Below are 27282 nucleotides of genomic sequence, written 5' to 3'. Positions count from 1 at the left end.
TCGTCAAAACAAAAATACGTTAAATTGAAATAAAAATTCAAAGCCTTTGATGCGATATGGTTAAGCCAAGGAATCTTCTTATCTCTAATGCAAGACGTAACCTTGTCATATGCAAAGCGACCTACAAGATATAGCAGTGGTTTTTCGCTCTATGAAATGTTAATGGGGTTACAGCCTATGGATGTAAAAATGAGATTGCAAATCTTCATTTGAAAGCAAAACAGCAGTCCGTTGCACAAACCAATAAGAGGCAAACTTGCACGATTGATTGTTGTATTATTTGAAGCTCGGACAACATAAACCACATAATATGAAAGATGGTGTCTTGCGATGGTTTTATACGAGATCTTTGATAACCTTTAGTCAAATTTGTCAAAATAAATTTAGTTTGTTCTCTATGACATTCAACCAAGATTTTGTTCTCTGTGACTTTTATGTTCCATATCGTACATTGACTGGTTTCTGCTACTGACCACCTACAGATTTATTACTGCATGGTTGTACAACATGTTTAAATGTAAGCAACGGCAATGCAACTTCAAAGCTTCTAAAAAGTGAGTAAGTTCAGTAGAGAGCATCTTCAGAGGAAAGAGTGTATCAAAATGAACCATTTTTACAGCATATACACAATATGCTGAACAACCCGCAATTCTCATCTTTGGAAAATGTTAAAGGTTGCAACTCTGTAATTGATGTAGCATTTAAGCCTTGTAACGTGTAATGTAATCGGGCCGTTTTCATACACCACCACTAAAATCCTTCCTAAAAGGACTTCCAAGGTAACTACTGAAAACGGCACAAATTCAATCCGTACAGTTGCAACATAGTTTCTCTCTTGCTCTCAAACGTTTTGTGTTGGCAAAAACTTGTTACTCTGATCTTCTTTATTTTAGGAGTTGTTTGTTTCGGTAAAGAATGAAATGAAGATTTGATATTGGGAGTTCTAGATGGGAAGTTCAAAACTAGATCTCAGGTCAGGAGTCTTACATTTCTGAATGGCAGTGAAAAATCAAAATTTAACAATAGTATATGTGCTGTAAAGTTGAATGTATCATTGTTGTATCTTTGGAGAAAAAGGATAAATGAAAGTACAAAATGTAGCATAAGGGGTATACATAAGCATTTTGATTACAAAAAGACGGGGATGAGCAACATCCCTAATTGCGAACAGAAGAGACGGGGGTCAGCTTTATCCTCAATTACTTTACAAACATTCCGTATCAGCTATTGGGTAAGGTTTTATTACAGCCTTTACCTATTGAGAAATTTTAGCTATCATATATCTATTCCTCTGGAAAAAAACAATCTCCTTAAATTTCGTAACCATAACTGTTTGTCAGAAGGCATTTGGTGTCAGTTGAAAAAATAAAATAAAGAAAAGCAGATATACATGTAAATAGATAGCTTTGATGACATCTAGCAGTTTAGGTAGGTAGATAGAAAAAAGTTAGTATCAGAAACAGAATTCAAATATTCCTTGTCTCTGAGATCTCGGGCATAATCGCCTTAAAGAAAACCAAGTGATGAGTTTTTCACTATGTTAATTGCCTTAATATTGTTGCAAATATGGCCCTGATTCGCGTCACGGAAAAGACAATGTCGTAAAGCTGTATTATTCAAAGCTGAGGCAAACAGGAAGGGATCATAGAAACTGAGTCATTTTAAAAATCTAATTCCTAGGAATCACGCATCTAAATATGAGTAGATGAAATAAAACGCTATAAATAAAAGTCTTTTTGGTGGAGTTTTTGGTAGTATCAGAACCTTTAGAACATCAAATTTGAGAATTAAGCTTTAGTTTACTAAATGTTTGCTTTTTTCAAAGCCATTTACAAGTTTTGTACCACCAAAAGATAATCTGGAGGATATAAAACTGGTATTGGTACTCTTTGAATCAAAGTACTATGGGTGTATAATAGCAAGGTGTTTCATGGAAGCATAAAAAAAACCTATTTTATGAGAATACTGCAAATTTTGTTCAGCCTTAATATTCTTGAAAAAATTTCGTTTTGAGGCTGGGTACTTAAGGTGTTCCCCTGCTTTTTCAAATCTGATACGGCTCCAGAGCAGAGGAACATCGTCTGCCCTCGAATGGAAACCACGCTTTTTTGAAAAAACGAGATATGCCCCACATGCGATTCTCTGTTACAAAATCGGCAAGGCAGGCAGTTGCTGAAAAATGAGACACAAACATGCAAACTTAGGTTGTGCAATTCTTAAAAAATGGAAGATTCGAAGCCTCAATATGCTTATAAACAATATTTTTATAAAAAAGAGTGTCCTAATTGTTGTTAATCAAATCTAGCCAGGTTGGAAAAACACAATCATGTTGAACAAAACACCCAAGAAGGCAAAGTGGCATGTTAGGGAATGTTATAAAGATCCCGCTTCAAAGATGTTGGGAAAGAGAGAAACTGTGGACTACGTTGTCTTTGATTGTTGTCAATGAGAATCGAAAAGATTTCGAGGAGAAAAATACTGTGAAGTGGTTGCATGGACACTCTACAGTATAAAAATTCTGAAACACTATGGGTTACCACAGGAATATTGTGGATTGAAAAAGTTGCTCAGTCCTTCTGTCCTTATGCTCGATCTTGAATGAAATAAATGCTTTATGGCTGGAAATGCAAACTCATAAGTAATTGAGTATTTCAAAACTTTTTGACTGTAACTAGTTTCGAATCACGATTTCAGTTCCAGCTTGTAACTTCACCCAAGAAGGAACACTTATGTCAAAAAGGAGTTTAAACAATTAATTGTGAATTTCATGTGCAGGCTTCCCATAATTGCAAGGTACCTTTGCTTTGATCCAGGAAACAGGCTTGGTTTCAAATCTGCAAAGCTTACCCAGCCTTTTGGTTGAAGCCCACGAAGCTTAATTGCTAAGATGTTAAGAAGGGTTGGTTTGAAGACGAAGCCTTTTAAAGAATGAAAATGTTAAGCAGGTCTAGCTTGAAGCCCATGAAACTTAGCTGATGAGATGTTGAGCAGAGTTGGTTTGAAGCCCATAAAGCTAAGAATATAGGGTGTTATACTGTGTTGGCTTGAAACCCTTGAAGCTAAGCCTATAAAATGTTTAAAAAGGGTTGATTTGAAGCAAAAGAAAGCTAAGACAATTAGATGTTAAACAACTTTGGCTCGAAACCAACAGAACTAAACGTATAGGATGTTTGGCGAGGTTGGTCATAAGCCCACGAAGCTAAGCCTAAAAAGACGTTAAACAGTGTTGGCTCGAAGCCCATAAAGTTGAGTCGATAAGATGCTAAACAGGGTTGGTTTGAAGCTAATGAAGCTTAGGTGATAAGCGTTGGCTCGAAGCCCATGTAGTTAAGCCTAAAAGACGTTAAACAGTGTTAGCTTGAAGCCCATGTTGCTAAACTTAAATAATCGTTAACAAGGTTGGCTCGAAGCCCATAAAGCTAAGCCTACCTATAAGACGTTAAAAAGTGCTAGCTTGAAGCCCATGTTCTTAAACTTCAATAATTGTTAACAAGGTTGGCTCGAAGCCCATAAAGCAAAGTCTCCAGGATGTTTAACAGTGTTGGCTTGAAGCCCATGTTATTAAACTTAAATAATTGTTAACAAGGTTGGCTCGAAGCCCATAAAGCTAAGTCTCCAGGATGTTTATCAGTGTTGGCTTGAAGCCCATGTTGCTAAACTTAAATAATCGTTAACAAGGTTGGCTCGAAGCCCATAAAGCTAAGTCTCCAGGATGTTTAACAGTGTTGGCTTGAAGCCCATGTTGTTAAACTTAAATAATTGTTAACAAGGTTGGCTCGAAGCCCATAAAGCTAAGTCTCCAGGATGTTTAACAGTGTTGGCTTGAAGCCCATGTTGTTGAACTTAAATAATTGTTAACAAGGTTGGCTCGAAGCCCATAAAACTAAGTCTCCGGGATGTTTAACAGTTTTGGCTTGAAGCCCATGTTGTTAAACTTAAATAATTGTTAACAAGGTTGGCTCGAAGCCCATAAAGCTAAGCCTCCAAGATGTTAAACAGGGCCGGTTTAAGCCGAGACAAGCTAAGGCTATACGATGTTAAACAGGGTTCGCTTGAAACCTATTGCAGTGGTGTAAAAAGGCATCTAACAGGGTTGCGACCGTTTAAGAACGAGAATAACGATAAGCTGTCTCAAAACAACACTTTGTTGTAAGTCGAGCAATAGTTTTCATATAATCATGTTAAACTATGATGTTTAAGCTTCCTCGCCAAATAATTTTACTAACAAAAATTGAATTGACTGAATTATCAGTATGTGCATCCACACCTGGCTAAACCACTGTATTAATGACCTTTTTAATCTTCAAATGCAGATGGTTAGCGAGACATCCATTTAAAGAGGGAACCATAGCAGATTTGCTTTCTGTTTTGACACTGAAAAATTTTCAAAATAGGGTGTCGGGTCTTTGATTCATTCTAATACCATAATCTTCCTAACAGGAAATCGACGGATTTTTAAGGTTTATCGCTTAAGATGACTGTGCGAAAACAACAAGGAAAAATTAAAGGTGAGTCAAAGCCAGTTTTAAAAATGATAGTTGAGAAAAATACAGTAAATAACTCAACTTCCTGTATTGAGGAACTGATTTAGTGCCGTCATAACTATATATCAATATATTTTCCTTTTACTTTAATTCGGGGTTTACTGAAATGATATTCATGGTATGATAATAATGATAAAAAAGATAAACAAAGAAACTAAATTCATATCACATTAATTTTTAATAAGCATCATGTTTATAACTAGTTTGGTGACACTTTTCGAACGTTGTTCCTTCTCCATCATCTTCCCAAGAAATGCAAAAGCAACAATCCACGCAATTCAATCCACATTGGAGGCACAGGTGAAAGTTGTAAAGATTTTTCAAGCTTCTCTGTTCTTAGAATATATCTCCATAGTTAAATGTGAACCACTAAAAGCTACCATGACAGCTACCAAGCCCAGCAAAACATTGAAGAGGAACTTTCAATTAGGAATAACAAGCTATGGATTATAGATAATATGGACAGAAAGGATTAATCAGCTACAAATGTGCCAAAAATTTTAAGTCTTTCAACATTCAAAAACATGCTTGATCCGCATAGTTAATGTTTCATTGGATCTGTTATTGTATATTTATTTTTCGTACGATTGAAGTCTTTAGTTGCAGCATGTTGAGCTGTGAAACAGCCGTAGTAAAGATATCAAAGCCGAAATTTGCCGAATTTTCAGAATAGTCACAAAGGCTCCAGACATCTAATGGCTCGCAGCGATATATTACTTACAGCTTTTTATTCAATGGAAAAATAAAGTTTAATGTTGAAAAAAGTTTGACAATCATGGCATAAAATACACAGCATTTTGTCATGCAAGGATTTTCAGCCGTAGTCTTGAGTAAGTCCAATTGAATCTCATCAACCAAAGCAATAGACCTAGTGGCTTAACCAAGTAATTGACGTTATATTCATCAATGAGATTAGTGTGCAGCAAATTAAGGACAGGTCACCCCATCATTGCAAGAGTTTACTAGAAATATTTCAAAACAGCTACAAGAAATTGAATAAAACACTAAGCTTTATTTTGAGGTTTATAGGTAGCCGGTAAATGACAGTAATGTTGACTTAAAACATATCACAGAGTTTCAGGTACTTTTTCTTTGGCTTCGAAGGTAAGTCACAATGCAGAAATCGTAAGCATGGTCAACGAAAACAAGTTTGGAGTACCACATCTACATCACATCCGGTATTCACTGTTGTTTGAGGAAGTGTAAAATGTAAAATGTAAAATTAAGTAAGCAAATTTCACGATTCAAACAATAAACAAAGAAACAAGACAGCAAGGAAGAAATCAGAAGGAACAGCCTTGGCCCTTGTATGGCTCTGTGGCATTTTCAGTTGCTTCTGTCATTGGCTAGTTACATGCGGGTGAGGAAAAGCCAAATTCATAATAAACCAGGCTTATGGTAGGTCTGCATTTACCACTTCACGCCTATTCCTTTCTTTCTGACGAGAAACTGCACGGTTTTTCCTCAAAGAATTGAGAAAGAAATATGTGACAGAACCAAATATGTTGCACGACGGACTTCCTGCTGGTTGCAAGTCTTGTTTGGCATTTTCTGGATCCACATTTACATCACACAGGATTAAAATTACAAACAAATCATAGCAGATATATCTCTTGCCTTTAAGGTGTCGATATTCTTCCAGAAGGCAGGTAAACTCTGCTCTCTTTGTAGAGTGTCGACAGAATAAGGACTAGAGTAAAACTAATGCAACTGCCCATTGTAGAATATCCAATGTATGAAGTTTCAGTACCCTTGATTACCTTTTCAAGGCAAAGCAAGTCTTATGTCAAGGCGATCAAAATGATAAAGGCGACGTTTGCTTTTAGATGTACAATGCCTGCCAAAAGTACTTGGAACACCCAGCAATTTACGCTGCATTTGATATCTTTCATTCCTTTCATGAAAACAATTACTTCTTCTGCCCCCTTCCCCCTAAAACAATGCTGATGATTTAGAGAAAATATCATAAAAGAAGCGCAAAAGAAAGTGCTTCCTAAAATCAAAACCGTTTGATAGTAAACCAACATTGTTATGTAGGGGAGAGGGGGAGGATTGATTTTGACTTTGGAAATTGACGTCAGTGTTCCAAGGCTTTTGGCAGGCATTGTAGTATGGAAGTATATATCCTGTTTGAATGAACTGGTTCACAAACACTCATAGAAATACGGTTATGATGATTTAAGACACCGATAACATATCCAATTTCTAAACAGCAATATTTTACAAAACTTTTCCGTTTCTTTGCTTTCATAAAGATTTACATCACCTTGCTTCTGCTTCATAAAAACTTCTGAAATTACATAGAGTAAGTGCTTACCACATTAGAAGGCAATTGTCCCATCTTCACTGACGCATTTTTCATTTGTAGATGTCAGGCACACTTGCCTGTCAAACCACAAGTCAAGTCCTATAATATATCATCGTGGAAGTCAAAAGCATGGCAGCATGCTGTTTTTCTAAAAAGACAGAAAATGAAACCAAAATAGACAGAGGGTGAAGTTCAAAGTTGGGGCAGGTTTAATCATGAAAATGCATCCAGTTTCATAGTAAATCAAGAGTTCTATTTGTTCTAAATGTTGTTCTGGAATTGCCAGCTTCTATTAGCACAAATTTTTAGTCTTTTCTTGCTTATTTTTGTAACCAGTGCTTTCAACGTTAATAGTTCATATCTGTTGTTGAATGCACTTAAGCTACAGAATATTTTTAGCAAACAAAACAATCAAGGATAAATAATATCAAAGATCAAGGATGTAAAATGTCTATAGTTTTGTTTATTGCAACATTACTCTGAAACTTTAACAAAGAGTATTGATATCTAGAACTGTGTAATGAAGATATCTGCAGGGTTTCATATGCGACTTGGAAAAGGTTATTGCACAGCTCTAAACGTCTATTCCTTGAAGCAAAAAATGTTTTGATTGCAAAGGGCTAATGCGAAATGAAAAGTGTCTGTCTGTTCATCTGCCTGTCAATTAGACTGTTGAATGCTCATCTGCCTGTTAAATAAATTACTTTCTACCAACAACTCGTCAGTGTCAAAATAATGATTCCCATGAACAGCCTTAGTCAGATTATGTCTGTAATGTTTCTACAACAATTAGCTAAGATTATGATATGTTTCATGTGATTTGTGCCAACATGCCTTAACAAGGATAAGCTGCAATCGTTCAATAGTCTGCCATGTGTTCTTCGTCTGAAAACATCAGTATAGGCGATGGGCGTGGAGACGAGTCTATCCAGTAAGATTACTTTAAGTTTCATGTTTCTTGCTCAGACTTATTTTAAACACAAGCATGAGATTTTTTGCATTCTGTGAAGTACTATGCAGACAGTAGCAAAACTTGCTTTTAAGTTTCCTGATCGATTGAAAAGTAAAGGATTATAGTGGATTGATTCTGATTCAAGAATAGAATTTAAAAGAGTAAGAGCACTTAATATACAGATCGTCGTGTTTTGAGGTCTAGAAATAGATGCCATTGCCTAATTCCAAGACTCATGGGATCCTTAATACCTATTACTTTTGACATTAATCGATAATTTTTTCTGTAACATGGGAAAGTGGTCAATTTAAATACTTAGTTGAAAAGGCTGTGACTTTGAAGCCATTTTAATTCCAACCTTTTGCAAGCAATTTTCAAATAAATAGTATGTTGTCAGCAGCTCTGAAAACTATAGAACTATTGGTAGACCTTCTTAATATCTTAAAAAAACAACGAACTTTCCTCCTTTCCTTTCATTTTGTTAACCCGTTTTTTTTTCATAAATTTCAAAAGAGTTCATTTGAAACTAAGAGTTCATTCGAAAGGGGAATATTTAGAGGACGTGCGCAACAATGCAAAATCCTAGCTTGCTTCTTGCTGTTAGATAAATCACTTTTTTAGTAGGGTCACTTACATTTTTAGCATAGATAAGCTGTGTGATATCCTGATATCGTTGTAGACAATTAAAAGATATGATAAGATGAATCAGTGAGCTATGTGACAGGAATTTACTAAGCCTAATGAGCCAACTCTCTTAAGGGCAATCGAAACCTTAGGCTAGAGTTTGTCAAGAGCAGTTTAATTGGATTATCAAAAATTCTTATTGGCCTGATTCATCATTTCATTTAAATTCAGGCTCTGTTTTACATCATAACCTCTCAGTTGGGCTATTCTTTAAGTCATTGTACACAATTATGGGCCGACCTTTCAGCCAGACTAGGTCGAAAATACTTTAGTAGCAGTTGGTGATGTCATGTGTACGCAGACAAATGCTTTCTGTGTAGTAAACAAACTTAAAAGCGACATTACGCTTTAAGAGACATCAGTGAAGGATATGGGTAAGTGTGGTTCAGTTAACCCATGCCTTTGAGATCCCAATTTTGGCAACTGCCAAATTCACCTCATTACCAGACACAGTCCATAAACTGTATAACAAGACTAGCTAAGGTTAAAACTAAGAAAGCAAAATATTTTTAACGTAAAACTGATGTTACCTAAAGCCCTGAATAGGGTCTGACAGGTAGCACGAGGGTCTCTCTAGGGGAGGAGGGAAGATCGTACTTGCTTTTCTTTTCCCTTTGAAAAAATAAACTGTGTTACTTACTTCTTTTTGAAAAAGGGACTTTTCAGGCTTTGTCAAAAATTAGCATTTATATTTAAAGTTCATTGGAATTTTATCTCCCTAGGCCCTACTTATCAACAACCTGGATTTTCATCATTAATCGAGAAAGAAACGCTATGCTATTGCCAGGCAAATCATATAGGTTATAGGATAATATCAAACCCTTTTTCAAATTTAGGTACCATCTACCCCCATCTTACTATGCAACCTAAAGTTTCTTAATGCGCTAAATTAAACATAATCATTGATAAATCTGCGTTTACGTTACCTTTTGGCCCCCATGGTGCCAATACTGAAATATGATATTTTTACTTTAATGCTTAAAAGGATGTCCCTAGATAATATGTTCCATCATTCTATTCCATTTTTGCAACTCAAAGACCTTCTTATACATATTTTACCCATAAGCCAGAACTATCAAAAATATAAAAAGAGTAAACTATTTGTTTGGAAATGTTTCGAATTTCCAGCTAGACTTTCCCTAATTTTTATACATAGATTTAACAACACCCACCGCTTGGTTCTTGCAAATAGGATGCTGTAGCACAGGATTGCACATGATTGACCAATCACAAGTCTTTGATTAAAACGCAATTACTCATTTGTCATGTCTGGGCTCTGCGCCCTTATCTGAAGATTGTCGAGCGTCTCCAGACGAGGCGTACTGCAGAATGCAATGCAAATCAGATGTAACTAGAGCTGTAACTAGAGGCAACTGGAAAAGAAATGTGTGAAGTGTCTGGATTGAAAAAACTTATCTTGAGTTTAAAGTATTGAATAAAATTAGACGGAGACAGGTGCAGTGTACTTAGAAAGGGCTACTGGCAATGAATGAAAGATGTGTTACAACTTAGTTCAGTATTCTAAGTATGAAACTACTTGAAAGGTCAAGATCACCAGCATTCTTGATATAAGAGACATATCAATGGAAAAGGTGGTTGCCAGATAGAGCCCATATTCAGAGGCGTCATAGCAAAGCTAGGAACACTGAAGTTGACGATACAAAAGCTTTTTCTTACATCGTATTTGGTACAAATGTTTGCGGGTAGGAATTGGTTTCGCAAGTACCCATGGATGTGGGAAGAAAAACTACAGGTGTTGTTCTTTGGTAGATTCAGACGCAGAATTATTTCCATCATTGTGCAAAGCGGCGTTTAATCATTTTTCAGGAATTTTTTGTGACGTTGAATAGAAGGAGGTGTTTACTCAAATAAGGCATTTAACAGAAGAAGTTATTTAGTAAGAAATTGAAAAAAAACTTAAGATGGTAATTAGGGAAAATATTTAAGAGATAGACCATTTGGATTTGTATGAACGAATACTTGGCAGATTTAGATGATTAGAAGCTTAGACTATACGGCTATTCTAAATAATGACAATGTAATTCAGAATGTTGTTAGAAAAAGAGGAAATTTGAGCCCACTTTGTAAGTTGGATGATTTTACAAGCAGGGAATAAAACACACTTTCTGAATTTAACAATATAGTAGTAAATGATTTGCAGGGAAAAACACATGAGAAGCAGGACTTTTTGAAAAGTTAGACATTTATTTACAAGTTTCGGTGAAATAGGGAAGGTGTTTATGGAAAAACTAGGGATCTTGTAGGAATTCGCTGGAGGCAATTCGATCCCATTTTCCTCTGTGGCAACATGTAGCTGGCTGCAAAGTGAAAAGGTATGTACCTAGAAATCAATGGTCAACTAGAACATTGATGTTTCAAATGAAATGTTATCGTCCGCGGACACTCTAACCTCCTTTAGATATGCAAATTTATTGTTAACGTAAAACATCAATTTTGCCTAAATTTCGCTTCTGATGAAGAAAGGTTGTATTGCGATAGATCTGCCAATCATATAAAATGATAAAAAGCTCATTTTTGGAGTGGATTAGCAAGGGCAACAAAAAGGCCTTTTGGCAACACTTTCAAACCGCATTCTTACCGCATCTTTTTCACCCGATTCATAAATCTTCGCCTCTTACTTTTACACTCGTGGTATTTTCTTTCATCATTTTCAATGGAATCTATGGGCTGACATGAGGTCAACACTTCACCTGAAAGAAATAAAAGGACTTATTCAAATGTGATGACTTTCATGAACAGAAATATTAAAAGATTCTCACTCTCAACAGATAATTCAGACATATTGTTGAAACTCATTCTATCATAGCCTAAATCAAACTTGCGTAAGCATTTCTAAAAGTCCAAAATGAGAGCCATACTTGTGATATAGGTATTGCTATTGCAACTGCAAGTTCAAATGTCTCTTAACAAACATAGTTTTGCCAGTTTTTGAACAGACCTGAAGTAAAAACAAGGGGTGTTTTCAAAAACTAACAATTGTGGGATGTTAGTGCTAGATCTCATGTGATGAACACAAATAAGTGACTAAGTGCAGATTAAACTAATTTGTATCATTTTCTACTCTTTTATTTCGCACTTTTACGCTTTTGTCTATATTTCCAGTGTGGCAATACAACAATGGCGTCGTATTTCCTATGAAAATTAAGAACTGCATTCTCGTGTGAGAAGATGAACAGAATTCGAGACGGTCAAGCACATCATCATCTATCAGACATTATCACCAATGCACTAAAAAATCTATATTTTTGCAAATGATTTTGACACAACATCATAAAGAAACAACTGTAGGTTTGATTTTATTGCTCTACACGACACTGTTCATTTCCACAACCTTTTTCTTGAGTCTACTAAACATAGAAAGCTATTACACATCTCTATGCCATTACCAAAGTGGTGCCATGACCATTATTTGTCAAAACTCCCTGTCCGCTTTTGTGGCAGGCAAAGAGTTCACCTCTCTATGCGAGCTGAAAAAGTTTTTCCTTATTTCGCAAATTTATTAAATATTAGCCTAGCTTATACCAATCTGTATTGCCTGTTTGTGAATAAAAGTGTTTCTACATCGATAAGAATTTCAAATAAATACAGAATGCTTAAAAAGGAGGGGTTTAAATTTTCTACAAATATATATCCAATCATAACAAAGACTCTGGTATTTCATTTATTTGAAACACTAGATATGGTAAAGTCGTTATCTAAATACTCTACAGAGCTTTTAGGAGTGGCGCCAAACGAATCCTATTTTTTTAATATTTTATTCCTAACCACATAAAGAGTAACAAAGAGGGTGTTAAGAGAAGTGTTAGAAAAAACTCCACCACGAAATTGCAATCAAGCAAAGCATATAGCTACCCACAGCCCAGAAAGGCGTCATCTTTTTTCCATGGTAAATGTGCAAAAAACTATAAAAACGAGTTGTGAGCAAAGTGCGTCTAAGGGTGCTAGCTTTTTTTCTTAATATTAAACTTTCCTCGTGAATGTATGACCACAATCTTTTTTCTCTTGAGTTGATAATATACTTGACAAACGTCCCAGATGTCAAAATTTCAAAGTGAAAGCAAAGTTTATGGTATTTAGACTTTATTCAAGGATTAAATCTACAAAGTCTTTATCAAATTGTGAGCCACAAATACAACAATCTGGCTTGGCAATTTATTTTAGAATACACTGGCTACATTATCGTTAGGGCTAGTTCTCAAAAAGCATCTATTATCTTTATCTGAAGAAAGGCATTATCTGAAGTAGTTGAAGCTCAGTTACAATTATAGTGCACATAAATACTGTATCAAATCACAGTTCAAATAAAATTTTTGGGGCAGGGTAATGTAATAAAAACAAAAACAATTGATTACCGCATCGATAGCAAGCCTAGAGAGAAAAGTTTTCAACGTTTGGTTTTGGAAGAATGAGTACGCGAAACTGTACTTAGCACACGCCTCAGCAGAGAGACGTAGCAGATAAATACGCAGCCATGCAAAACTATCCTTTTATGGAAATGGCTGGTGACCAGTTTAAGACAAACAATTTACTTAATTTGCCTATGGATATCAAGCCTTATCTGGCATAATCACAAATCACCTGCATTTGACTGCCTTCTTGACCAGTTTGACTTAAGAGATCGATCTTGTCTGGAGCTTTAAAAGTCATTATCCATTTTTGATTACAATGGTCTCCCAGTATCTGACCAAATCCTCCTGTGAGTATGGAAACATAATTTGCCTTAAGATACATTTACATATCTACAGTTAATAAATCTAACTGCTTTAAAGTTGCATGGAATTTTAAATGCAAAAGCTGTTGGATTAACCGTGGATTAATTAGTCAAACCATGCTTTCAAGGAACAACCACCGAGAAATACATTTGTGAAAACTTTAAACTTTTAATATATAAGGTATAAAAAATGTTAATAAAATTGAAAAGTAAAAGCATAAAATTTAACAGAATCAAAACGATAGCTGCATGGCATTAGGTGGTGGCGAAGCTAAAAAGAGAAAGCCTTGTTTTATAGAGCTCTATATTTAGTAAAGCAGTCGTTTCACGATCCAAAACAAAAAACGGATAAGCAACAGGCCCACGCCACGAAGTTTAAGGTGGGGCCCAAGGCTAGCGAAAGTTGGGGGTCAAGGCTTCTTTCACCTTCTACTGCAGCTTGAAAATCATTTGCTTCGCAAAAAAGCGGGGAGGCCATCACCAACCTGACCAACGTAAGAATAAGGGTCCGAAAAAACACGATGAAAGATATATACCCAGTTCCTTCCAACGTAAGAAACAAAACCGCCCCTCAAAGAGAACAGCCTCCTCGATCTTATAGGTCTAGAAAAACTGTTAAAACAAATGATTCTGCCATCGGTCAATACCTTTTAGACAACCCAAATTGTGCTAAACTCTATAAAGACGACATGTTTCGGATAATTGGCAGAGCCCGGTGGTCTTTCCATCTAGGAATTTTGGAATCGATCTACATGCAAACGAAAAAGCCGCTATTGTGTAGCGAAAGGAGTTCGTTTTCTCGTAGACTCCACTGGTGATTTTTCTTTAGGCACGCGGCACCAATTGGACAACTATACCGGTTTTGCGCTTGTGTCTTTCTGATTGGCCTATTTCTATCCACAACTGGGTATGTATTTTTATTCTGACGTTTTATGCTACGGGGAGTGTCAGTCGAAAAGCTATTAGCCAATATGTTGTAAAATGTTTGCTTATTTCAAAGCCGTTATGCTTACCATGAAGTCACGCTTTGGAAGACAACAGAGGCTATTCGCAAAGTTGTATTCTTAAATTTCTGCCTTCATTCAACAGTGTTCAATTTCTTGCGCTTAAAAGTCTTCATATTTTCATGCTATAGTCAAACCAATTAGAACTCTGGAAGCGGTTATATGGTTATGATAGCACGTTTTTCTGTTGTCCTTAGGGTCCTTTGTTTTTATCGATATTACAAACATGGTACAAGACGATTTACAAGACGACACCACAAGAAGTGTGACCAAAAACAATTATCTTGAACCAAACAAAGAAACAACCTCCTCCTTTGATAAACTTCTAGTGAAAGATAAGCCAGTATCAGTTCACCAAAGAAACTTGCAGTTGCTTATGATAGAGATATACAAAACCAAAAACAGTTTAAATCTATCTTTCATGGAAGATATCGTTTTCAAAAGAAAGAACATAACATATGATCTTAGAAACAATGATGGTCTTCTGGTACCAAGAGCAAATACAACTGCTCATGGTATAGATAACATACAGTATATTGGATGCAGACTTTGGCAGACATTACCAAGTGAAACCAAAGAGTCTCGCGGTCTAGAAATCTTTAAGGGTCGCATCAAGAAATGGACTACAGACAAATGCAACTGCAAGCTTTGCAAAACATTTATGGCAAACCTTGGCTATATCTAGCCAGCATTGTATTATCTAATTTATATTTTTAGATTTTAGAATCTATGTTGATAGGCTCTTTTTGTATAAAGTTGGCTTTAGTTAGCACTGCTCCTATTATGGTTGCCAACTTAAAATAAATTGTAGTATCATTATTATTATTATTATTAACAAAATTCCAGAAGACGGGTTCAGTTTTTTTATTTAAAGGTAGCACTAATGATAAATTGAATACAACTGCAGAACCCCCAAACTCAATGGTTAATGTCAGCTACGTCTCGTACACAGTTTTTACAAGGCGTGAGCTCGACGCAATTCAAGGTCTCATATTTGCTTAATTTTAACACAACGTAAAATTACTGGAAACAGCTGAACAGTCAGTGTTCGGTAGCAATCAAAAAGTGTAATCTGGGCTCTACGTATGCTATTTCTCGCTTTAAGTGACGCATTAGGGCTTTTACCAAATTATAGAGAATGAATTTTCTTGACAAACACCGGTAATACCTCGTAGATTCTTTTTCAACAATTACATTGACCGTTCAATCCTTATTTTTTTATAACCTCACCTTTACCATGCAGTTAATACGACTTTAGATGGTTCTATGTATTATTGGTGATTCCAGGTTTTGTAAGTTTGAAAGAAAAAGAACGAAAACAGAAATCTTGTTTTTGTCCATAAAACCTTCTCCATTTCTTGGGCAAAACCTTTTTCCACCACAGGTTTGTAGGTCTGTAGGGTTTTTGCGAGTCTGCGCTAAACATACAAAATTATTCTCGTACATCAACTTTTCGATTTACGACTTCTTCTCCTTCTTGTGTTATGGCATCGAATGCCGTAGACGGATCATGGTGGTACTTCCTCCTTCCTCCTTTTTTATTTCTTGCAATCTCGCCTAGTTGTTTTTTACCTCTATCTTTGCCTTCCTCTTGCTCGCTTCCCGGCCACCTCAGCCCCTATAATCTTCCTTTCTATCCCCCCTTCTCTTCTCTACTCATGTCCAATGAAAACCCATTGCCTTTTCCTGGTGGTGTTCGACAGTTGTCTTTCTCTCCAATCTTAGCCAAAACTTCTTCATTCGTCATCTTTTCAATCCATGAGATTCTCATCATTCTTCTCCAAAATCACATTCTATCGCTTCAAGCTTGTTCTCCATATTCTTACTTATTATTCTGACTTGCATCCACACAGTAGCACGGATCAGATATAACACTTTAACAAACGCTTTATAACACCCAACCCTGTCTTCCTTGTACACAAAACATTCCTCCTACCCATAAATGCCTTCTTCGCATTTGATATCCAGATCTGATCTCCCATCGGATGTTATCCAACTGCCCAAGTGATTTACGTATTAATTGAAGATTATAAAACACTACAAAATTTGAATAACTAGCTGCAAACGAATTCTGATGCATGAAACCACCCCTTTAACATCTATTACAGAAGCTTATACTGATAATCACCCAATGCATTAAATATTACTCTCTAAAATGCAATTACAGTATTTGATGCAATTGTTTCTGGAGTGGAAACCCTTATTTCTACCCGAACTTGAGCTAGCAGAAAGTAAATCAGGAATTTTAAATCAAATAATCATGAAATTTGATATGATATTCACATCCAGCCTGGCTGTGTTTATTGCTTTAAAAATTGGTTGCAGGTTGCCTGTAAGAAGCTGTAAGTTTATTGTTGATAATTCTTTTTGCCTTTTCTCTGGAAGTTACCAATTTTATGCCTTAAGGATTTTGCGTGTATGTTGGTCTTTATTTCGAAATGAAGTTAATCGATACTGGTCAATACAAAACGCACTTTACTTGATGCAAAAACAATAATCACCAAAAAAATCAGGAACAGGTTGGAAGAAAAGAAAGGTATATATTTATGGTGTATGCCTTGTCCTATGCTTAATCAGGAAAAATAGTTAACTTTCAGAACGATTGTGGAAATGTTTCCGCATTAATAAAGGCAACTCGAAACTAGAGTATTTTGATCTCTAGCTAATTAGCTAGCTAATATTTTAGACTTATTATCAGTAGGTCTTGCCAGGACGACTATAAACACTTGAATAATTAGCTTTATTCATCTTGAATAATTTCTTTTTATAAATCGTCCATTGTCTGTGTTTTTAATAGCTCCATTGAAATATCTTAGCTTTTATATTTCTCTTTCAAGAAAAGCCGTATGATTTTTCTGTTCAATGTAAACTTTGTATAATAATTCTATAGGAAGGGATAATTTGTTGGTTACTTAAAAGGAGTCAACAGTAATATGCATGTTTGTGTAATGAAAAAAAAGTTCAATCAAAACTAGATTGACTAAATTAATAAGATCAATATTTTCAAGACTTATTTCAAGACATAAGGTCTTAATTAGATGGCTTCAAAACGATGGCTGTTTGATGATGGAAATTCAGTTGATTTGGATTGTTCAAGTGACTGGTTAACATTTCACTTGAAGGAATATTTTTTAAAACAGCAAGTGGTTTCGAAAAAGAAGAACATTTTAGTCATGAAAGCTAAAATGCTAGTATTAAAAACTAAGGTAATAAAACACATTTTTTGAGAGCAATTTACATGGTCTTTGACACAAGTTGAAAAGTGGGGGAGGGCCAAGGAAAAATTTAACACCCATAACATAAGATTTTGTGAAAGTAATTTTGTATAGGAAGAAACTGGGGATGGCTATGACCCCCCGGTCCCACCTTCGTTGGAGGCCCTGATTTAACGCAAAGGTACATGAAAATATTTTTAGATTGAAATCTCAATCCTATCCTGAGCATGTTTCCAAATAATTTAAGTGCTCATAATACATAAAAAAAATTTGGAAATGTTAAAAAACATTTGTTACAAAAGTCACACAGTTCATGTCATGTATAAAAGCAATCTAGATATCTGATCATTACAAGGTGTTCTGCATATTAAAACATAGGTGTCTCCCTATATGGAGTATCTTCTGTTAGCCTATATGCTATATAGGCTTTTCATTCATATTGTCATTTATATCGCAATGTAAAGGATAAAACAATTTTAAACAAATTTTCAAGTATAAAATCATTATAGGATGCTAGTTAATCCATAGTCAAAGATAAAAGATACTTAAAGTAAAACTTGGAACACCGAAAAAATATTGCTTTAATGTTTGAATTAACTTGGTTTAAAACTTTTCATTAAAACCTATTTGAGGGTAGAATTTTCTAGAAAAATTTAAGCAAGCAAATATGGTATACTGTAAAAGCCATATTAAGCCCTGCAGGGAGTAGGGCTTATTTATTTTCTCAGTCCTAGAGAGGGCTTAAAAAGAGGGGACTTATTAGCGAGGAAGGTTATTAATTATCCAGAATAAAACATATAGAAATGCCACAATGCTGGGGGATTTCTTCAAAATAATCAACATCAGTATCCACTTGACTTCTAAGGCTCCAAGAAAATCATGGACTTCATAGTTTTCTTTGCATAAAACAAAGAAAATTAATTTGTTAGTGTAAAGGCCGATGGGCTGGTTCCCTGTATTTGGGCAGCATATTTCTAATAAACAACCATTGTTGACACATAAACAACGAAAAGGGGGAAGATCAATAGTTTCTGTTATGCATTGTATAATAAAATTTTTGGCATTGGCACTAAAATGTAGAACCTTGGGCGCTGCTTCATAATATGTTCAGGGCTACACATGAACCAGTCACCAGTCTGCATTTAAGAGCCATTTTGTGCCAGAATTGCGGCGACCACGATCTTTTATAAAACTCCCCAACTGTATTTGGTGAGTTTTGGAGATCGGTAGTAATGCCAGACTATGTATTGAAAATTCGCAAACCAGTTCAATTGGCAAGTCATCTTTTTCTGGATAAATTTTTTCTTGAGTCTTGTGGCAACAAGCAGAAATCTAAGAATTACACACTAGGGAAAATCTAGGGATTCTCTGTCACTTTTTTCTAAAACAAAATTTGAAATTAAAACTTACCCAGTAGAATCCATTTTATAGCTATTTGCTTCGTAGTGATAAAATTATCTTGCTTCTGAAAAGACCTCCATTTTGACTTTACCATCAGAAATTGTAAGGGGTCAGCAATAAACTAGGGCATTGGCGGGACTTCAGAAAGAGGCCATTTAATAATTGCCAAACTGTTGCTATTGCTGTTGTTAGATTAAAACCGCTTTGAATTTTCTAGATATTCGGTCTCATAAGTAGATTGCAAGAGGTTGGGGACTCTTCCCCAGCAGCCAGCTACAAAGGTGAGTGAATAAATTATGTAAGCTACTTTAAATGTAGGTACATCTGCATACAGAGATAAACTCCAACATCTTTCAGCATTGCTTCTTTAGTTTCCTGGTTACAAGATTTATAAGGCCGCAAAAATGTAACATTTATTGTAATTCTAAAAATTTGAACTTTCTAGGCTAGCAGTTTTGCTTTGAGTGGATCTGAATTTCTTATAGGCCCTATTCTATTTACTTTCAGTTGCATTTTAAGAAATGTACTGTTGAGGGGAATAGGCCATGTTCATAAAACATGAATGCTTTTGGCATGCATGTTCAAATGTGAGCAATGGTGAAAACATTGTAAATCCAACAAAATTGCAAACTACTGGCCACACTACTAGTAAAAAAATTAAAGCACATCTCCTAGTACTTTGCAACCTTTGTGAAACTTACCAAAAAACTTCTTTTATCAATGTTGTTAGATTTAAATTATAATATATTTTTAAAAATCATTCAAATATCAATTGCAGGTATTGGAGTAACAAGATTGCATTTATTTTGTAGAAAGAAGCACATTTTTTAGCTGGTTTGTTGTCAACTTTTTCAATGTCTGAAAACTTTTCAGTGTCCCACAAGGAGATGGATGACCTCATTGTTTTTTTATTTTGTTTTTGCATAATAGTCTCTGTTCATCACATATTATTATTTGACATAGAGACAACTTCTTCTTGTAATGACAACTTCAAGATGATATTTCGAAATTCAGAGAAGAAATATGGCTGTATGGCATTAACACTGAATTGTGGAAGAGATATGATATTCCCAAATTTACTTATTTTAGTTATGCCACTCTAGCCAGTAGGTTTTTGGTTGAACATGTAAATTGGTAGTTTGTCAAACATTTTCAATGATCAAATGATTGTTTTTTGTTATTTTCAGGTATGGATGCATTTGTTGTGAAAACAAAAAGACAACAACCAATTAAGATAAATAAAGAGGAAAAAAAGAAGAAACTTAAACAAGTTACAATTGAAGCTTTGCCTGTTTGTATCTTTTGTGAAAATTCATAATTTCTTGCATTCATGCTTGAACTTGGTTATTTTAAGGCTCTAACTGCTTGTTGATAATATCATAATAGACCTTATAATCTTTCAGACTTTTTAAACTTTGGCAATAACTTAGAAATGGTTTTTGGAAACATTTTAGCATTTTATGATAAGCTGGTGTGATGCCTCCTTGTAGTTTGTTTAGTAGAACCATTTGTCAACTTAACATTTAAGAAATACCATCAGTCTTTTCTATCTCTATTCATTTAATTTTTAAAAAAAGTTAATGCTTGATTGTGGTTTTTGAGACTTATTTTTAGTGTTATATTGTTCTATCATACTGGCAAATTTTAAAAGCTACTTAAAACTAAACATTCAATTAACAATAGCTTAACATATTTAAATGAAAATTCTAAATTTTATTGCCCCTCCCTTCAGTTGATTAAAATTTTGAAGAACACTATTGTGGTGACACTATGCTGGTCAAGTTTTTACAAAGTATCCTTGAAGCCAATACATCATCAGTTTTATAAATTTTGTCGTTTACGTTTTGAAATGAAAGTCTTGGTATCTGCCTCTAGTAACTCTGGAATTAAATAATGATACATAGATCTTTTGATGTTTCAGAGAGTTGTGGTTGTTGAAGATATTGAAAGACTATCACTTATTTTACAAAACAGCAATGATGCTGCTGCACTTCATAATGCTCTTGAAGAGCTTTCCAAGGTGAAGCCATCAAAGGAAATTTTATTAAAAACCAAGATAGGACATATAGTAAACAAATTGAGGAAACATGAAGATTCTTCTGTTCAAAAAGTTTCAAGACAGCTTTTCCATGACTGGAAAAAGTTTTATAAGGAACAAAGATGTCGACCAGTTATTGAAGTAAGGAGTGATGCAAAATCAGAACTGACAAGAATGAAAGCAAGGAAACTAATAGCAGGTGCTGTTGGTATGGAGGTAAGCATATGTTACAGTGCAATTGTTTAATTACTTTAAATATACAACTAATCACCATCACAATCACTGAAAATAATTTGTAAGTTAATAAATCAATCAGGCCATTAAAGTTACTCTTGCTATTTTTTTGCATTAAATACGTTATCAAGAAAACTGAATTGGTAGCTGCATAATTTTGCCAGAATCAATTAAACTGTAAGCTGGAAATCTCATATAATATATTTCCACAGAAATAGTTTTCATTTGTCCATCTTCCTCATCACACAAAGGTGTTCTTATTTATAACAAAATCGTTTACTGTTGGCTTTCTTTACATTTTATTTCACGTTGATGATCTAGATTTTGGTGGATGTAGTTTTACTTTTACCGTTGCAACACTTCTGTTTTCCTAAAAATTTTCGAATGAATCATTGCTTCATTAACTCGATTCTCGTCAGTTCTTTTGGCTACAAATTCAAATCAACGTATGGGAACGAGCTCACTCAATCTTTTTTCTTGATGTGTACCACGAAAAAGCACAAACTGCAAAGACCACACAGGCTTCGGTTTAACTCATTGTTGACGTCTTTGTCTTCTTTGTTAAGCGTAAGACACAAAGGAAAAGCCACTTCATCCTTCTATGGAGCCTGATGTCCAAAGTATTTCATTCTTCATTTGAATTAGAAATAGTTCTTTGCTGCAGTTGACTCAAGTCATGTACTCTCTTCCTTGCAAAAATTCTCCGCACCATACGTGTTAGTGCCTGTCTTGCACTCGGATGCAATAGAATGTAAATGAAAGGATCTATGAACATATTGAGTCTGTATAAAAATAATAAACCAGATAATGGTAGTTTTTCTTTGATCTTCATAACCCCATAAAGTATGGTAAGGCTGATATCAGGGAAGATTTGAAAGAACAGAAAGGCGACCAGCACAAAAGTGACCATTCTTTTAAACCTGTTCCTGCCATTGCTCGCATTGCTCCTTGTTGTGCCAATGTTGTTTTTGAGGTTTCGACAGTATATTGTGGAGTAAGTTGTAACAAAGACAACAAGGAAGACAAGGTCTAGAAGTAGCCACACATACCTTTCAAATATAACTCTCCATCTGTCATGTTCCGTTAGACTATTTATTGTTATAATAGCAAAGCCAATACCCCAAGTGGATAATATGACAATCTTATACTTGGAAGACAATACTCTATACCTTACAGGAAAGTTAGCGCATAGAAATCTGTCTATGGTCAGTAGGAAAATATTCAGATACCGAGTGAAATAGGCTCCGATATTCGCTGCTATTACAATATTATAAATTCTTCCTTGGTACTTGAAGCCAATAGCTGATTCAGCATCACGGAGGAACCATCCAATACCGACAGCGATATTAATTATGCTTATTCCTTTGATGATCAGCCATTGGTTTGTTCGACGAAATTCTGGTTTGGAAAGGACGTATAGACCAACTGAGTTGAATAACATAGCATGTAGCGATAAAACTGAAAAAGCAATTGCAATCATTCGCTCCATAGTTAGAATAGGATTTGTAATTTAGATCAGCAGCTGTTGGAGACTGCCAGCACAGTATTCAGAGAGAAGTGCGAAGCAAATTGTTTTAAGCAATCAAAATGTAAAATTATTTACTTTGACTGACAAAAATTTAAACACTTTGACAAGGCTACCCGAATTGCACATTTTGGTCGAATAATGCAAATAGAAATTAAATATGTTGATTGAAAACCGGAGGATCAAGATGTTAAATAAATCCTTTACAAGTATTGGGATAATAATGACCATTACAACTGGACGTTTCTGAGCGCGGAAACTTTGCTAAAGCAATGAAATTTAACTATTAAGCAGGCTTTTTACTAAAAGAAGCAATGAAGTGGGTGTGAAGAGGAAGTTTCGAGTCTTGAGGTTGAGCGAAGGCGAGTTTACATCGTCGTTTGATGAACTTAATGGACCTAAGACTGAAAATGAAATCAAACCAGAGGGCAGCTTTTTGAGACCTCCTCTGATTTCAACTTTTGTTTTTTTGTTCCAGTTTGCCACTTTGCCAGTCATTTGTTTGGCTCTCTTACTTCCTCTCTGGTTCAAACTTTAAGAGCCAAAGAATCTATCGAGAACCAAATAAACATAATGTTATCTCTCATCGCCAATCCTTCTGGATATCTTTCTGGGATAACTCCCTCCTTCTTACAGCCCTAGACATGCAACTCCTGCTAGAAACCTCGATGCACGAAAGTTTATAATGAATTTGTGTATAAAGAACAATCATTTGTTTTTTAGGTGACCCATAACATTCCAGAAATGATTGAAAGAGAAGTATTCAAAAATGCCAATAGAAAAATAGATGTTAATTACAAAAGAAGAATTCGTAAACTTGTTTTTGACTTGAGGAATAAGCAAGGTGACTATGATAAGTTTTTTGGTGATAAAAAACTGAATTCAAACCAAGATGTAGCTTTAACAGATCAAACTAGTTGAATACTTAGCATTGTACTTAAAACGTAGTAGTTTATTTTATATTTCTACAAATTTCAAGATAAAGAGTAATTGTTAAAAATCGTGAGATAAATTATGTTACTTATTTGTGTAAAGACACTTTGTTATTCTTTAGTTTTGTTATTATAATCTTTTATCTTTTTCCAAAAGCTGAAAATTTTTGTTAGTTTGTTGTCGTTTTTAATATGAGCGTATATATCTTTGTTGCGTTAGGAAATACAATTCTAATATCCAAAGACTGAAATATTTCGAGATCTTTTTGTTGTGTTTTAGCAATTTGCACAATCTAAAAATCCTTACAATGATTATTAATTAGTTTCATTGTTATGTAAGACAATCATTCTAAACTATCTATCATCATATCAATATAAGAATCCATTCGATATTGTTTCTTCAGTTTCTAGTCTTAAACTATTCCATGGAATCAAGGTATTCGATACCCGATGAGTTGAATTGCTTTTCTATAGAGGATCAAAATGGACGGCATTTTTAGCATATATGACTAGGCATAACACGTAGCATGGCATACGGCATACCACAAATCATTAACGATTAGTCTAATAAAAGTAAATTAAGTTTATTTATTATTGAAATGTTCTTTTACTACCGAATTGGTGTTTCCTAAATTTAAGCTCAAAATATCGTTAGCAATTATCCTTTTGTTGGAGTTAATCATAACCTTCACTTTTAAACTAACATTTTGAATGGCTACTCGATTTTTTTTCCTGAAAATAATATTTTCGATGCGTAGGATAATAAAGAAATGGAATTGATTTTAAAAGGAAGAAAGTTGCCTGCATACCTTGAATGTGTTTGGGATACCAATATACGCTTGTAATATTATTTTGACACGCAAATAAAGCATGTCCTCCCCTAATTGGTCCAGCTACTGGTTTTTTAATCTTTTTCTGACCCATTTGTACCATTGGTTTGTACTTCATCTCATGAGCTACCGTAAAATTTTCTTCTCAAACTGAGGGCATGCGAGAGAGGGAATATTTCAAGGGATTTATTTTTCTGCTTGTAGCACATTTGACTACCGTAGATTTATATAAATATTCTCTTGATATTATCAACCATAAAAATTATACTTCTCCAAAATCTCTGTTGGTGCATAAATCATGAAAATCTAAGAAAGTTGTGTACATCTTTAACTGCAAAAAATGACACCCAATTTTTTCGCAATTTTGCAGCAGTGAATCAAATTCAACACTGCTATCCTCTATAATTAGTATACGTACGTAAATGTAGTATTAATTATTCAATACTGATAACCTTTTGAAAAACAGTGGCCTGAACTGGAGCCGAAGGGTTTCCATAATCCCCATTTTTTCTGGGCCACTTCTAATTCAATTTAGAGTGGCTTTCTAATTAGCTCTCGCTTTGAGTGTTCTAAGTTTGAAAATCAGTTGGTGCCTTTCCCACTCAACTATATTAAACCATTTGTTTCGTAATTCATTTAATTACGAACCATTTGCCAAACTTTCTTAGATACACTCTCAGAATGTAGAGATGTGCGCTGTGCAGTCAAAAGGATGCGTTAAACAACAGATAATTCATTGAACACATCCAATAAAGAAACTACCATCGCGATGTTAAATTAAAAGTAAGTTGCTTGGAAAAGCGCCCCGCGTAGTCAGAAAATACTGAAAAATAGTCGAGAGATTTTTTCTACCTGTTTTATATCATTTCAAGCAAACTTATGTCAAAAACCTATGGTTTAGAGGTGTTAATTTTTCCAATTTCATACTTTTATTTTTTGCATGAAACAGTGAATCCTCGCCTACAAAAAGTGGCCATCGCATTCTGCCACCACATGATGATTTTCAATCATACGTGAATGATAAAAAGTATAAACAGATTGTAGTAATAATTATGGAAATAGCTAAATAAACAGAAATAAAATGTCAGAAAGTACAGTTGCACCTTTCCACAAAAACAGTAAAGAACGCAATACACAAAGAGAATTTCTTGATTAGATATGGATGAATTCGGATCAATTTGTGATCCTTTATGCGGGGCTCGTTGTAAAATCATTGATAAATGTTCGCCGATGAATTTGCAAGCGATGAAAATCGCACTTAGCAAATCCAAAACAAATGATCGGTCAGATTGAAAACAAAGAAAAACGATATAAACACAACATCTGTATAAACGGTATCAAACAGGTAAAACGAGTATTTAAACATTACATTAATTCGTACACGATAATCACGTTTTGTCAACATTTACATTTACTAACTTTCTACATAAAAAGCTTTTAACAAGCGATATTACGATTTTTGGTAAAAAAATTTACCAATTTGAGAATATACCAAACTGCCAGACAATATGGCATATTCGATACCTGAAAATTAACTGCAGCATAAAAGAATTTAGCAATGCCTCTTCTTTGAACAATAAGACATAGAACAAATTATAAAATCCTATCCTTTACAAAGAAGCTCTAAAACCAATGGTCGAGGCAACACCAACAACACTAACAAGCAACAATCTTATTATACTCCTTCACTATAACGAGCAATCCGCTTAAAAAGAAGGTAACTTCCATCTATTCCTTTCCTAAGGGGGCAGGTAGGACATATCAATTTGCCATTTCTAGAATAAAATTTTTAGTAATAGCAGTATAGAGCTCTTAACAATTCAAAGCTGCAAAACTTTGGAATTTTTGCCTGTTGGACAGCAATTTGTACATTTATGAAGCAAGATAAAAAGCTGTTCCATCTACGCCCCTAAGTTGCTTAATTATCTCAACCTAAGCAGATTTTGACTCAGTCATTTCCTATTTTCCAAACCTGGGAAATAAAACAGCAAACTCCACCCGAGATAAAGAAACATAACAACCTTTAATTACTTTACACCTATAGCTAGTGTCATACACATTGCATTCTCTGTCACATTAGCAGACTAGATTATCTTCGAGATAATGTGGTATACACCCTAAGGCCATGTGCGCCAAGAAGTCCATGTTCTCTTTCTGTTCAGCGAGTCATGAGACGACCCACAGGCTAAATAATATACGCTGTCTAGACAAAGCTTAATGAAAGATTATCTTAGCCACCAATCTCAGATCCTTGTAGTTTCCAATTGAAGGGACAACCTCAGCATGGCCTTGCAGTCAACGATACAGCTGTAGAAACATTCACAATGCCTCTTCGTCTTCGACAACTCGTATTGAGCTATGGACGGAGCGCTTATTAAAACTTTTTGTGACTGTTTCAGCCAACTCTTGTGTAATGAATGCCGGAACTGCATTGATCGGTGAATCATACCGGGAAATTAAAGCTCCGTAAATAATCAATAGCAGCCATGAAACAAAAACGATACTGTTCGACAGTTTGTACCATGAATGGTCTTTCCATTCGTAGGCTTTTCACAGTCCTGTGAATGTCTATAACGTTTTCTGCTTGCAGTCTTTCCAATACGATACTAAGAGCTATGAACACGCCAGATCTGCCAGCTCCAGTACTGTAAACAAAGAGAATTCAAATTAGGACAAATACGTTGAGGCTGTTTTTTTAACTTATGATGGCTGATGACGATGATGTTGATTATTATTATGATGGTGTTAATAATGATGATGATGCCGATTATCACCATAACGAGGCCAGCACAATGAAACTTTTGATTACGGTTGTTATGATGATTATGACGATATTTAATACTGTACATTGCAACTTTGCAACTTTTTATTGTAAATATTACA

The 27282-nt window shown here is 34.9% G+C and overlaps 2 protein-coding genes and 1 long non-coding RNA gene across 14 annotated transcripts in view; 1 reads left to right on the top strand and 2 right to left on the bottom strand.

Annotated features, from left to right (window-relative positions):
* Positions 1 to 5937: 5937 nt before the first annotated feature.
* On the bottom strand, positions 5938 to 19005 carry LOC148957435 (uncharacterized). Of its 7 annotated transcripts, none has more exons than XR_016145225.1 (4): positions 18850 to 19005; positions 13088 to 13203; positions 11088 to 11199; positions 5938 to 7000 (listed from the first exon to the last, which is right to left on the bottom strand). It is a non-coding gene; the product is annotated as an uncharacterized LOC148957435 (long non-coding RNA). The 7 variants fall into 7 exon arrangements; XR_016145223.1 differs by lacking the exon at positions 5938 to 7000 and adding an exon at positions 9661 to 9861; XR_016145224.1 differs by lacking the exon at positions 5938 to 7000 and adding an exon at positions 9661 to 9810.
* On the top strand, positions 18978 to 26100 carry LOC148957434 (transcription elongation factor A N-terminal and central domain-containing protein 2-like). Of its 4 annotated transcripts, none has more exons than XM_089115357.1 (5): positions 18978 to 19121; positions 19619 to 19674; positions 20028 to 20131; positions 20762 to 21094; positions 23361 to 26100. In XM_089115357.1, the coding sequence occupies exons 3-5, from the start codon at positions 20030 to 20032 to the stop codon at positions 23556 to 23558; spliced, it is 633 nt and encodes a 210-aa protein (XP_088971483.1). In that variant the 5' UTR covers positions 18978 to 19121; positions 19619 to 19674; positions 20028 to 20029; the 3' UTR covers positions 23559 to 26100. The 4 variants fall into 4 exon arrangements, with proteins under 4 accessions (XP_088971483.1, XP_088971484.1, XP_088971486.1 ...); XM_089115360.1 differs by having other exon boundaries at positions 19005 to 19121; positions 19653 to 19674; XM_089115358.1 differs by having other exon boundaries at positions 19619 to 20131.
* Positions 25711 to 27282, bottom strand: part of LOC135695129 (receptor-type tyrosine-protein phosphatase delta) — a 42803-nt gene continuing 41231 nt past the window's right edge. For all 3 annotated transcript variants that reach the window (XM_065214110.2, XM_089115348.1, XM_065214109.2), the window contains one exon: positions 25711 to 27044. In XM_065214110.2, coding sequence (XP_065070182.2) covers positions 26843 to 27044 — 202 coding nt within the window. In that variant the 3' untranslated portion in view covers positions 25711 to 26842. The remainder of the gene's footprint in view (positions 27045 to 27282) is intronic.

The sequence above is a fragment of the Rhopilema esculentum genome, unplaced genomic scaffold, assembly GCF_057945365.1.
Source record: "Rhopilema esculentum isolate cy_ngs unplaced genomic scaffold, ASM5794536v1 HiC_scaffold_27, whole genome shotgun sequence".
In the NCBI taxonomy this organism is placed as follows: domain Eukaryota; kingdom Metazoa; phylum Cnidaria; class Scyphozoa; order Rhizostomeae; family Rhizostomatidae; genus Rhopilema; species Rhopilema esculentum.
This window is presented reverse-complemented; position numbering and strand designations above follow the sequence as displayed.